Source organism: Acipenser ruthenus, chromosome 24 (genome assembly GCF_902713425.1).
Source record: "Acipenser ruthenus chromosome 24, fAciRut3.2 maternal haplotype, whole genome shotgun sequence".
NCBI classification, from domain to species: domain Eukaryota; kingdom Metazoa; phylum Chordata; class Actinopteri; order Acipenseriformes; family Acipenseridae; genus Acipenser; species Acipenser ruthenus.
Window position 1 is genome coordinate 5,306,525 of NC_081212.1, and position 14,305 is coordinate 5,320,829.

General features: G+C 38.1%; 1 protein-coding gene across 5 annotated transcripts in view; it reads left to right on the forward strand.

Moving 5' to 3' along the window:
* LOC117429265 (active breakpoint cluster region-related protein) overlaps positions 1–14,305 on the forward strand; it is a 128,472-nt gene that overhangs the window by 105,997 nt on the left and 8,170 nt on the right. For 4 of the 5 annotated variants that reach the window (XM_058998134.1, XM_058998135.1, XM_058998136.1 and 1 more), the window contains 2 exons: positions 13,001–13,060; positions 13,789–13,898. In XM_058998134.1, coding sequence (XP_058854117.1) covers positions 13,001–13,060; positions 13,789–13,898 — 170 coding nt within the window. Of the gene's footprint in view, positions 1–5,327; positions 6,031–13,000; positions 13,061–13,788; positions 13,899–14,305 lie in introns of those variants that run through there. The other variant, XM_034048590.3, reaches the window with a different exon arrangement.

Below are 14,305 nucleotides of genomic sequence, written 5' to 3' on the forward strand. Positions count from 1 at the left end.
TGTTCGTGGAAAGTGCGGTGGATAACTGTCCACCGAGGGCTGAGTTGAGACCACCATGTCACACTTAACTTCCCAAAGCCAGATCTGAATCCAAGCATCCTGAGATGTATGGCTAGTGCATTAACTGACTGCACCACACAGCCCCCTTATGGTTGTCTTTGTTCCTGAGCTGTTTTATTGAATCTATCCTATTTAAGAGACCATTGTGTAGTGGAGGTGTCTGTACTGCATGTGTACTTATGTCCTATTTCTTAAGCACAAGTGATCGGCAGTATGAGGGTAAATGCCTTGTCTGTCCCTATTTGTCACACTTATATTTTCATATGTCTTTCTTGTGTTTGATGTTTTGCCCTTTCTCTTCATACAAATAGAAGAATCCCATTAGTTTTTTTATAGGCCATCTGTCTCTGAGGAGGAATTAGGTCGCAGTTACAGAATTATACCCAATACAAAGCATAGGATATTAACAATACAGTTGAATCAATCGTTTCTTAAACAAGAAGCTGCTAAAAATGTTACACACCACAACCCATCAGTGACCCATTTTAGACAAGTATTTAAAGTATTTATGAAGGTTTGATTACCAGTATGGTTTGGTGTGTTGCAGTGTTACTAGGCATAATTAGGAGAGGGTACAGTAAATACCCACAGTTCAGCTGTGCTGTACAATATGGCAGCTCCAGGACATTTGCATAAACGCAGTGACACAAAAACTTCAGTGGCAATGTTCAAAGAATATATTTTTTCTGCCAAAAAGATTGACAAGCCTGTGTTGAGTCTTAAAGAGATGTTGAAAACACTGATGAAAGACTGTGGGCTGTGCATGATCAAAGGGGTTGTTCTCTTGGGTATCCAGTGAAGATTGTGCTTATTTGCATGAATCACATTGCCCTCCGATCACTAAATTCTGCACTTCGCCATGCATTGAAGAAACTAAACGCACACAGCCCTTATCATGCTAATGAGCACCTCAGAGCTATAGAGAATAACAACGGCACCCCCATTTCTATTAAAAGAATATACATACAGTATGATCACTAATTTAATTCCGGATATACCACAGGGGCTTGACATTCTTTACATATATGGGCTACTACATAAGCTGATATTATGGCTACATTTTTCAGGTTTTCATTTGTACGTCCTACTTCCTGGAAGAACACTCTCTTCTTATCATGAAAGAAAAAGTCATGCAGTAAAGGGTTGATTTAGCATAACATTAGTTCCAATGATTCCAGTCTCAGTATGTGAAGGAGGCAGCTTGTGAAACCAATGGCTATTGGGTCTTTTTAGTAAATATATTGGAGTTGCTGTAGGAATTGTGAGGAGAAATGCAACCTGTCAAGTATTCTAAAGGCACTGTGGGGGGAAGAATTTAAACCAGGTGCCATGCAAGCTTCCCCACAAAGCCAGTTGAAGTGCATTGGCTTTGTGAAGTGATCATGAAAAAGTCTTGGGCTTGCCAGTCGTTTTAATATTGATTTATCCAATGTAACAGTATGCTAATCTCTTCATTACTTCACAGTACATCTAGCACATTAACTGCATGATGTACACGCACCCTGTGCTTCCATTCCAAAAATGTATTCTTTAGCAAGACTTCCTATCGTAATTCTTTATATTAAAACAAAAGCACGTATCCAAGATTAATTTAATATAACTGAATGTTTAAATAACTCTTTTGACATTCAAAATGCATGCCTAGGAATTCAATCTGCAAATTAGTTTGGTTAAATGTTTAAAGAATGCAACTGCTTTAAACTTAGTTGGCTAAACTCTTCTTGCAAAATAATACATTTTGATTCTAAAATGAACCCAGACATTAACAGAAAAACACTGCAAATAGAATGCAATACGAATACAAAAATAAGAGTCCTTCTGGTAAACGTATCTCTTAATGGGGCAGTTTATATGTCGTAGCTTTGGTATTTGGAAATGAGGGCCCTAAACCCGAACACATTTCAGACATTGAACACAACAAGAACCCCCTGGTTCTTAAAAGATCATTTAAATTCCTTGTTTTAAATATCCCTTCTGAATCTTTACCAAGAAACGGCTTTTGAGCAATCTGCCTTTCATTAAGGCCCCTTTCAGCACAGTAATGCATGTGTTCACTAAAGCCTAGAGTGAGCTGGGGGGGGATCCTCAGGGATTTATCTATCAATTATAAACTAGCATTGCGCCACCAATTAAGAGAGGTCAGCTCCACCGGGGTCTGCAAACGGGCAGAGAGAAACAAAGGTCTAATATGGGCTGTTTGCTTTATTTAAGAGCAAACAAAATAAAATAACTTGACCCACGATTGAGTCCTTTTTAAATGTTAGTCTGGTTAACAGATGACACTAGGCTAGTTGCATTTTGCTTCCAGTTTAATTCGTATGGATGGCATGGATTGTGGCAAAAAAAAATCCCCCTTGCACAGAATTGGAATAATCTAATTGGGAAATAATTGAGAATGTTAAACTGGAAGCATTTCACGTGTGGCAAAATCTGTTTTTCTTTCTTTTATATTTGAAAGGCAGTGTGGTCTTGTGGTAGAGCAAGGTGTTTAGATCTTGGGTTTGCCCGTATTGTTTATTACTTGTTTTGCAACCAAAAATTGTGCAGTTCACACCCTGGAGCTATAAGCTTTGAACAACATATCTTCTACCGCAAGTCTATATCACAAGAGAAATTATTTACATTATATATTAATCAAGGAGTTATATATTCCAGTTAGAGTATTTGAATGATAATACTGGTATACAGTACAACATAGCCTCAAGGTATTTGCTAAATATTATGTAAATTAAAATGAAAATGCTTATATTTGGTAGTATGGTGTGTGCGCTTTGTAACAATACATTCTGTTTTCTTTCTGAAAATTGAATCTGTTAAACACAGAAGACCGTGCTTGTTGTGTTTATCATGCTGGATCTCAAATCATGCTTTAGGTTGATGCTTCGCAGTACTGTACTATGACAGAACCGGCTTTCAGAAGCCTTTGTTCTTAATCTGAAACTGTTATCCAGCTGATTAGGTTTGATTTCACCCCCACACAAGTCCCCAGGCGAAGACCATGTGAACTTGGTCTTGAAACACTATGGAAAGAGCACCCCATGGCCTGAAGACGGAAACAGTATAGCACAGATTCCATCAAAGGCCAGACCCAATACTGGAAGGGGAACCCTCCGTGCCAGACAGATTTATTGTTAACTGGACCATTGAAGCATCCAGAAACAAACTATATACGATAAGGAAATATACATAATGCAGAGGTCTCTGCTCAACATTTGATCAAATTATACGCTGTGTGCAAGTGGCTCCTGGCAGTCTTTATCAGGCAGCTGTCACATGTCCTGTCACGGTTACAGTGCTTTTAATACACCATCTGAACAGTGCCTCATTTATTACAGCGTGGTATTTGAAATTACTGTATTCTTCTTCAGTTGCTTTGTTTTATTTTTTTTCCCGTTATGTTCAATTCTTTTAAGAAATTGCTTCTTAATATTGAGTTGATTCTACCACTAAGGATATAGCATGCTAAATAACTAACTGCATATTATTTTGTTTGTATAGGGACTAATGCATTATCATATCATTATTATGCTGTGGGTACGTCCAAATGGATACATTTTTAAATGCTGGTCTTGAAATAAAACATTTGAATAAGAAATAAATGATATATTGCAGTAACCTCATTGGGACTGGATTGCTAATAATGCTGGATCTATCGGAAGACAGATTGCTGATTGGAAGAAGTTGGTCACTCACTGTTAAAATTAAATCTCTTGACTTGGACTGTATAATTCCACAAACGCTTGATTTATTAATTATAATAATACCTAAATGTTGCTAGCAGTGTTAGGAAGCAGGACACGTGCAGAAGGTACAGTACGTATGAGTGATTACTTAAGTCCTCTTGGCATTTGCCATCTGAACTGCCCGTCAGGAAGAAACGTTTTCTGACAACATTTAATGAAGCGTTTACTCCCCACTGCACTGACGGGCCGCGCGAGGAGGAAAGCCTGTCTCAGGGAAAGACGAAACTGTCAAAAAAGAGTCTTTTAAATGTTGCAGACAGAAAAGAACATCTTGGATCAAGTGTTTTTCGCTAAGCTTTAATCACGTCTCAGAATGAAACGCATTTTAAGGCATCTCTTAAGGTCACGGTCTCTTTGAATCTGTGGAAACCCACCTCTTTAGATTCAAATGGAATTCCTTCTAAGACTGTCTTCATTGTTGTTGTCAAACCACAATTGCAATGGATGCCTAAAGGATTGTCAAAATATAGCGTTCCGTGCTTAATAGATGCACAATACAAAAGGATCTGTCAACTTCTGATCCCTAAAAAGGAATGAGTTGCTACAATGAATGCTGCTTGCAAAAAAAAATATATATATATTCTAAAATGAAGCCAGACATGAACAATAACAGACAGCAAAATAAAAGGCATTATTCATTCATTTGTAGTTATCAGATACAGATGCTTCATCTGGGATGCCTGTTTCCAATGCAAGTAAAAAATTGTGTAGAAGGTAGAACAGTCACTGAGACTATAATACCAGGGGCGCCCACACAAGTTATCATCCAGAGTACCATGAATGAGCAACCAAGCTGGCTTAAGTGGCCACATGTTCAGCCTCTGCGATGGCCAGTTAATTCAGGTGCTACTTTTATAAATGATTACATTATGAATATCATTAGCCTCATTTTGGTTTGTCATCTTAACATTGCCAAGGAAATCCAATGATTAATTGCATGTTTTGATGAGAAATAGTGATAGGTGTGACATTAAAAAAAGAAAAAACAGACTTCAGCTTCCCATTCCACCTTCAGGGTTCTTCAGATCTGTATAATGAAGCATGTTTAAGAAAGGGGTCTGACTCTGTAGACCAATTAGCACCAATCCCCAGAGATCTATCCTACAGGGCTGCCGTAGCACACACAAAATGCACTCAGACTTGCATAATGGGAAGAAAGTAGGTGAACTGTGCTCAGATTTGGTGGATGGAAATAGAGAGAGAGAGAGAAGGAGAAAGGAAAAGAAGGCATGGTATCTGGATCACGACAGATCAGATCAGTAAAGCAGATTTTGAAATGCTATGAAACGATCAGGAAATGCGGGACTGTTTTAATTACATAAGATAATTAGCAAATACTTAAAGAAGATACAATTATGCTATGTTAAAAAAAAATGGTTTGGGTGTTGAAGGGTTAAAAAAAGAGGTTAACATCTGGAACAGATCGACATCAGACCTGCTCTCCTCTCTCTCTCTCTCTCTCTCTCTCTCTCTCTCTCTCTCTCTCTCTCTTTTTTTTTCCTTTTGTACTCACTTCCTCAAGTGGTGAGCTGTGAGTCTGAGCTAAGTCTGCTCCTGCTATCTGGTCATACACCACTGACTGTCATCAAACGCTTACAGACAGAGCTAGAGCAGTGAGTCTCTTTGCAGTCACACTACAGTACAGTAGCTCTCAAGAGTGTTATCAGTTCCTGGGAGTGTAGGAGGTGTGTTTGCAATCTCAGGCTTCAGCTGATTTCTTCATTTTCTTCTTGAGCTGGGAACAAGAGATGTTGGCAATTTACAGTGGAATTAACAGAAAAATACTGAAGAGGGGATTCCAGGCTGGTTTTATTTTCCTCTAGTTTACTGAATCATTTGAACACTGCTGAGCATATTTGTTTCCTGCGAGGGGGATAAATAGAATACATTTTAACCAAAAACTGGGTCATAAAGTTGGCCACAAGTTTTCTTTTTTTTTTCTGTTGCTGGTGTATATACAGCATTTGAGTGGCCTGCTGTTTTTCTTCCGAAGACAGGTTTGGGGATTTGTCCCCCTTTTTTTGTTCTCCAAGGCTTCCCCAACGGTGGGTGCAGTTGATTAAGGATGACGGATGTTCTGGTATCTGACTGTAACCTGAACTCTGTGTGCGAGCGTCTGGAGCATTGCTGTGTGGAGACGAGAGTCACAGAGCCTGAAACTAAAAGACAGCCAAACACCGGGGCCAAGCTGTGGGGTAGAGTACGGAACAAACTGCTCAGGCAAAAGGTCTTTATAAAAGATATAATTTTAATACAAATAATAACAACACTGGCACTACCTGACCGGGTCTTTGTTCCATCATGTTCTGAATTGTTTCATTGAACTTGTTAATTTGAGGTTCAAAAGCAGTTAATTCATTCATTACAGTTAAACCCGGCATAGAATGGCCCTCCAGAACTGGAGTTGCTGATTATCAGTTGAGTATTGCCATATAAACGTGTTATGTTATTTACGTCTAGACTGTAGCACTTATTTACTTAGTGTGCTTTAAACTCTACTCACTGCATTGCGATGTATGATGGTAGCAGTCAATTCATTCTTACTACAGACACATCTTGACTTGAACTTTCTCCAGCTTGTTTCATGGGGAAGTTGGGTTAACCCTGTACAGGGCTCAAATGCTGTATGGGACGAAAAAGGGTTTAATTTGTAAAGACAGGAGGTCTTTTTATAAAACAGTTATTTTAAACTCCAAAAGTAGGACTAAGTCTATGCATATCTATGACATGTGGTTCTGAAAAATCATTTCTTAAAGCTTAATGTAAACTTGTGTTATTAATTTATAATGTTGCAAAAGAAAAAGAAACGTCTATTGATTTGACATGTAGGCTTTGGATGAAGTGGTGGTCATGGTTGCTTACTAACCACCTGGGGTTATTAGAGTGAATAGTATAGTAATACAGAATGCCACAAGCGTATCGTAGCTCTCGATAGGGATAGGATAATAAGGTGGGATATTAGAGCATGCCTTGGTAATGTTCTATAATTGCTATAATTGTGTTCAATTGTTGCCTGGGTAGTATTAAGCCTGACTGGTACGGTGTTTATGAGGCCCTGAACTTGTACATGCATGCATGCACATTACAGGCAGTTGTTACCTTCAGGAAAAAGGCTGGAGCTCTTGAATTGGACAGTATAATAGGTTAAGGGCAGCTGAGGATGAAAAGGGTTAATTGCTAAAGAGTATGTTACTGATCTAGTACAAATCTGTAGTTTTTATCATCAGTAAAGTATTGGAATTAGTGGGGCATCTAAATAAACTTAAACGAATGAAAACCAAGCGTAACATTTCAGCCCATAGCTCTTACTATCTTTCCATGGCTTCATTAGCTTCCAGGTTCATACATTTTATTTTTTTTTATTAACATATTACAATCTTTTTTTTTTTTTTTGCATTATCAACCCATGTTGAAAATATCAGCGCTATCGACCTATCCTGTAAAGTTGTATTAGTAAAACCAAAAATGTTTCGCCCCTCAGTCTTAACTTTCATTCATGCATTTTGAATGTGACACTGTTATGCAAGCTTTTACATTTTTCTTTTGTGAATGAAAGCACTTGTCGTGACAATAATGATGCTTGATACTCAAAGGGATTTTTTGTTTTTGAGAATTTGATACCTGTATGTATGTCTGTGAACTTGCTAAGTAGTTTGTAACTGAATTTTGCAATAAAGAATGTGTGTGTGTGCACAGATATAGGGTGAGTATACTGTAAAGTCACTTGGCCAGTTCACAATGCTGTTGTTGTAGAAAAAACACAACAGCACATCCCCATAGAGCAACAGGATGTGGTAGCTGACACATTTGCATTAACTGTTATAACATTTTTAAAGAAGCTTAAGGTTTTATTACCTTTTAATGTTCGTCAATGCGGCCAAAACTGACACCAACATATTGGTTTATAGGTAATATACTTTTCCTAATTTGGATAAGCAAGTTAATAGGAGCAGGACTGGTGATATAAAAGCAAATCTGTTCAGCTCATGTGTTTTGAATGAAAAACTGATTTTTTTTTTAAGCCCTTACCCATAATTATGGGCTTTTTGGCTCAAAAGTTTCAGATTCACTTAATTACATCAGCATGGAAAAGCCAGGAACGCATTGTGGTTTTGCTTGTTGGCGAGATCAAGTTTCATACGTTACATTTACTTTCGTCAGACACCATTATTGCATAAGTGTAGCCTTCAAGCCATCACCCCCTCCTACCATTCATTCTGCTAAATGTCACATTTAAATGATTACAGATTGTTATGCAAAATAATGCATTCCCTTAGGAGGTTAACACAATGTCATTGTCCCTGGTATGCCTAATATTATGATTTACACTAAATAATTAGATGGAGTCTTGGTGCTTTGAATTTCAGAATAATTGCTTGATAAAAGACTCCACTTGCAGTAAGATGTCGAAAGCTGCCATTGGGGTTAATTCAGTGTAAAGAAAGGTGCAACGGGGATTGGTACCTACAGTAGCAAGTTCAGACAGCATTGCTGTGGTGGAGAAAGACTTATCTGCACTCCCAGTTTATTTATGTTAGATGTTGGGTTTGTGAGTGATCTTTTCTTGTAGAATAACAAGTCTCAAGAGTCTGTGGTAAAATGTGAATTTTCTGGAAGTATTTGATAAGTCAACTGAAAATTCTTGCTTTTGAACTTGGGGTCCAATTTAGCCGTATTTTTCTTAGATTTAAAAAGCATTAATTCCGGATTACTTTCATTTTAGGATTCAATTTGTATTCAAATTGGATTCCAAATGGTTGCCAAGAGGATCATTTTAATATGCAAAATACTGTACCAGGGATGTGAAATATGGCAGTATGACAAATTGGCAAGAATTAATTTTTAGTGAATCATTGTTGTGTATGGAGTTATTTTACAGCTGCAAAAGAACACATTAATAATACAAACGTAATTCATCATCGTTTGTACATACTGAAAAAGAATGCAAAAAGAACCACTTTGATTTAAAACATATTTTTTCTTAATAATGAGTATGTAATGAGCAATACAATCCACAAATCAATACAGAAATCACAAAGACTGCAAAAAGAATGGTTTATGAATGACCAGAAAAGTGCTGTTCTTTTAAGGACATCTTCAGGAAACTCCGGAGAGCTAATTGAGTTAATGGTTCAGTAATTGTTGTGACCAGATCAAATATTCTTAATCAAAGGGATTCTTGCAGTTGCTGGAGGTTTGCATTTCCAGAAAAAGAAAGACCATACCGCTGCTTTCACATGAGATCCATCTGCTGTCAAATATTGTTTTAAAGCTGTCTAATGCAATTGACATAATGTTAAAACACTGACATGGCTGTAGGCACCCAAATTAGGTTAAATATAAAGCAAATCAAGGCAGGAAGGGAGGGGTCATCATTTGGTCAGTAATGCCTTGACTCAGGAAAGAGTGCTGGAGGTGAACGTTAAATATGAGAGAGTGATTGAGGGATTGTGGAGCGGTGACAGATCAAAGACAGACGATGCTGAATGCAGTAATTACATTCTTTCATTATTGCAGCGAGCGATGAAGAGAGTTTTTTTTTATTTTAATATGCAAGAGACTGTCATCATATATAAATTACTGCAGAAAATGTAGAAAAATGTTATACAGCCAACCTAGCTTACTGTTTCATGGTACAAGTGTATACCTTCAGTTTCTGTAGTTCTCTAGGTTTTCAAAGTGTTACCAAATCCAAGGCTTCTGTGTATGTTAAAGCTAGAGCCAGACTGCCACATTTGCATCGCTGTATTGAGCAGCACTTTTGGGCTGTGATAGTAAATAATATTTACAACAAATATCTTTCTAACCAGAAGTGAAAAAAATATTTTCTTTTGTTTAAAAGCTGTAAGAAATGTAAGCTAGAATCGGATGTCTCTGCCAGACTTGGCCTAAAAAAAGAACTAATATTCCACTCATATGTCAGCTCAAAGTGCCACAGACGTTCCTGTTACAAATGTGTCAACTTTCTGAACTGTATATTGGGCTGATTTAAATCTGAAATGTATATTGGGCTGTATCAGGGTTTGATTAATTCCTAATCTTTCCTAGTCTTTTTTTTTTTTTAACCATTTTATTTTATCAGAGAAATCCGTAATGGAAAATGCATTCCACATGCACAATTTCTTTTTGTTTGTTTTAATATAAAATGTTGGAATTGTTCCCACTGTACTGAGTCATGCTTCAGCATTGAAAAGCTACCAGCGACCGACTCAGTGGTTACTGTCTGTACTTTTTCAAGATGTTCTTGTTCCATTTGAAAGAAACAAACAAAGTATTCACTGGGAAGGTTCAGCGCTGTGCAATAAAACCAGCTGAGACTCTCTCGTGAATTTTTAGGGTGTTGTAAATTATAAGCGATTGGCTAGGCTGCACAGCAGGCTGGTTCACTAACCTTGCATGACTTTCACCTCTGGAAGTCTGAATCCAGCTCTGGCCTCAAGTGAACTTAGTTTTTGTGGTTTCCTTGCCTTAGTTTTTGTGGTTTCCCCTCCTTGGAGGCCCAGAATTAAATGTAAAACATTTTACGATGTTTTGAAGTTACTGCAAGTGGTTCTGGGTGTTGTTTCTTTCATTTTATTTTTTCTAAAATCTTCCTTACCCTTGGCTTTGAGCTTGTCCAGAGAATCCTAAAGGCAGGGACCTCATTCCTCATTCCATTCAAATACTCTTCCAAGCCCATCTACTTCACATCTATATTGACAGTGAAACCAACTCGATTTAGGAGCACAGAACCCTGCATGAGTGCAAACAGCACGTAATAGTAAGGGCAATGTAAAGTCATTTGAAGCTGCTTACCCTTAACCTGTAACAAACACTTAGATCATCCGTAATAATACAAAAAGTTGTTGTTTGGTGTTGTATGTTAAAATTTCTGTTTTATATCTGCTAAAGTGCCTGTTTGTCTTCATTGGAAGTGCATTCTTTTTTAAGCAAACAGAAGTGTTTCATGTCCGCATTCTTAGAATGTCTTAAATCCCTCGACAAAGTGATATGTATTCCAAGTATAAATTCCTTTAAGTTTTAATTGACTTACTGTGTCTAGTAACTGAGTGCGCATACTTTATCTGTCTCTTCATATGGGTCTTCTGTTGTATCACGAAAGATAACAAGTACCCTCATTATTCTAGTCCTATTTAACTGATCGTCCCTGGTCTTAAAAATAAATTAAAGGCATCTTCTTAAAATCGTCTTTTCTACTTCATCTTCAAAGGCTTTCTGTTGGCATTTTGTGTGTGTTGCTTCTCTTGCCAGCCTGATGATTAGTTTTTCAAGGTAATATAGTTTGGAATTAGGCTACTCAAAAGGCTTTTGTGGTCGAATCTTTTACAATTATTTTACAGGGGGGTAGAAGACTTCCTTTCCAAGACAATCTCAAAAAATCAAATTAAAGGGAATGATTTGAAGTACTAAGTGCATGTCAGAATGCGGTTCAGTTTTTAATGACCCTGTTGTACTCGATTTTATAGTTTCAACGGGAAGATTAAATGCAGTTGGAAGAAATGACAAAAGGAAAATAATAAGAAGTCTGCATAAAAGGTCTAGCAGGCCCAATATAAAAGGCTCCTGGCATCTTTCCAGAACTGTTCACAACAGTACAGGAGTAGAAACTGTGTTCTGTTTCGTGTATGGGACTGCTTACGTCTACCTCCTGCAGTGCAAATAGGGATTAATAGAAACCGTGTCCGAGGAACTCATTTGAAATACTGTATAGTTGCAAGTTTAATAGTTTCCTGGCATGGAACAATAACAACACCTCAAATGGATTTCGACTCTGAAGACCTGCTTGATGTAAATAACACAGCCAGTTCTATAGGAGAGGGTGAGGCTGCTATCGGTTGCCATCTGGAGTCCCGCTTTTAAATCCTTCCATATCTAGGAGCACCTTAACTCTTTCTACACTGCAGAGGTCTAGGAAAGATAACTCCATTCAAAATAGCAGGCCAGTACCCTAAACCAATATACCATGGATAAAAATCTTTGCCTATTTATTATTTATTTTCCATTACTTTCCATACTTAGTGCCGAATAGAATATTTCAAAATGTATTTGTAATAAATTACTAACCATAAACCATCTGGTGCAATTATAAAACAATTTTCACATCTCTCTCTCTCTCTCTCTTGTGTGTGAGTCTGCTGATTGAATCAGCCCGGGGCTCTGGGAAGGGTTAAACAGATTTAATAAAGCAGCTTCTCTTTACAAGCTTTATGACGGCAATGATGATGAATTCCAAATGGTTTTGGTCTCTGCCTTTGGCTAGTGTTGGTGCTTAATGGCTCCCCAGGGTCCCTCTGTGTTCCCCTGGTCTCTCACCTCTGTGGCAGGGCAGTGGAGAGAGGAGTGGACAGGGAGGGGGAGCACAAGGGGCATGACCTGGAGCATTTAATTTGGTATCAATTTGCTAAAGCACCGTGGTGGACTTCAGACTTTGCAACAGAAATTCACTGAGGTTGCTACTTTTTGAGGCATATATTATGTGCATTCTTGCTGTCTTTCTCCAGTAATGTTTGACAGTCACGAAGTTACATTTTCAAACTTGATGAAAATGTATTTCGGCTTGTCAAAATAAAGAATACAACCCACTTAGGGGGAGAGATTTGAACGGTGTGCTTTTTACTTTTATCTGCTTTTAGTGCCCTGGAAATCCAATCAGGAAAAACTAGGTTCCCAAGGGTTATATATAGCCAGGCTTATCTGGGAAACATTCCCCCGACGGAAAATTGGTTCCCTTAAGCTGTGTTGCAAAAATAACCCAGATTCACTGAAGCGCTGGGTGGAAATTCTTAATGTTCTCGCTTCTTGGCTCGACCTAAAACGCTGTGATAATGAAAGTTTCCAAAGATATTTGGCCACGATACATTTGGAAAGGTGCTTGCATAGAAACACATGGTCTTTTCAAAATATTTTGGACTAGGATTATCATATAGAGGTAGTGTCATTTTCAGATTATAACATGCACACATTGTTAACCGTGCAAAAGTATGAATACCGTAAGCCGAGTAAACCTGTAGCCCAGAAATAGCAAATCAAGTAAAAATGTGCAGAACTGCAGTGTGGGTTTCATTCGGTTAGGACAGGAAGGGTTGTCGGATTATCAGTAGTGTATACACATGAGAAAGTTGCTAGCCATGTCTATTGAAGACTTGTCTTAATAGGACTAGGACCAGGACTGATTTGTTCCTTTCCCTCTCTCATAGCTGGACCCACAGACGGTGCAGTCCAAGAACTGGCACATGGACGTAATAGAGATGAACGGGGTAAGGAGAACTTTCATTCACTGTCAGTTTCTTTCAGGTAAGACGCGTTTTAAAGTGGCTGAACATGAGAAATGAATGATGGGGTTCGGCTTCATTAGGAATATGTGTGGAATTGGTTTCATTTTTTATGTACTGTAGGAACTCACTTAATGTATACAGTGGGTGTTAGTTTGCCATTACCAGTCTGCAGCTAACCAAGCAGAGCTCAGAAGTTTAGCAAGGGTGCTGCATTGGTGTTGATTGCTCAGTAGGGGGCACTCTTCCCATTGAGCCACAATACTGTACTGCAGTTTCTGCAGGAGGGTCTAATCTTCTGTCTACTCAGTGGACATTCAAGACCCTATTGACTTTATTAGTGGTGTTAAATAAAAAAAAAAAAAAGTAAATACATTTTGAATCAGTTTGATCAAATTCCTGCCAGGCTAACTCTCCAAAACAAGGCTTCAGTGTCCCAAACTCTGTAAACAGGGACCGGACATCCTTGAAAACGAGATCTCAGCAGATCGGTCCAGGTTATTTATCTGCAAAGAATGAAAAGAAGACTCTAGATTACTAATGAATATATGAGTTTGATTGCTTTCACAATATGCTCATAGAAGTCAGCGATGAGCCTAACCAGAGGCCTGAGAGCTGTTTGAAATGTTCCATTTACCACCTGATAGTATTTTTGCCTATGTTGTCGATTTCGTGGAAGTAACCATTTTCGTTTGTTTTTTTCTTTTCTTTAGATTAAGGTGGAGTTTTCAATGAAGTTTACAAGTCGGGACTTGAGTTTAAAGAGAACTCCGTCGAAAAAACAGAGCGGAGTCTTTGGAGTCAAGATTAGCGTGGTTACAAAGTAAGCTTGTGCCTTTTCTTTCATTTTCTTTTATAGTTCCAGTCTGTAACGTATATTTTTAGAAATGGGTTCTTGAGTTTTAAGCTTTTAAGGAATTCCCGCTTCATTAAAAATAAATGATATCCGTGCTGTTGTAAGTCTAACAGCTCAGTGTTGGGCAATCAATAATTTCTTTGGTGGGGTTTATTGAGCATCCATTATGGGAGCAGTATACTGAGTGCTCTTTTCATAGCTCAATAGAGACGAGCAGTGAAACGTACATAGCCTGCCCTTTCCTGTTCTGCTGAAGCATGGAGTCCCTTGTCAACTTGCTTCATTCCCAGTTAATGCAGCTTTTCAGGGATGAGACTGCTGGATAAAGACCCAGAACCTGAAGGTAATCAGACTCCCACTGCGTAAGGTTTAAG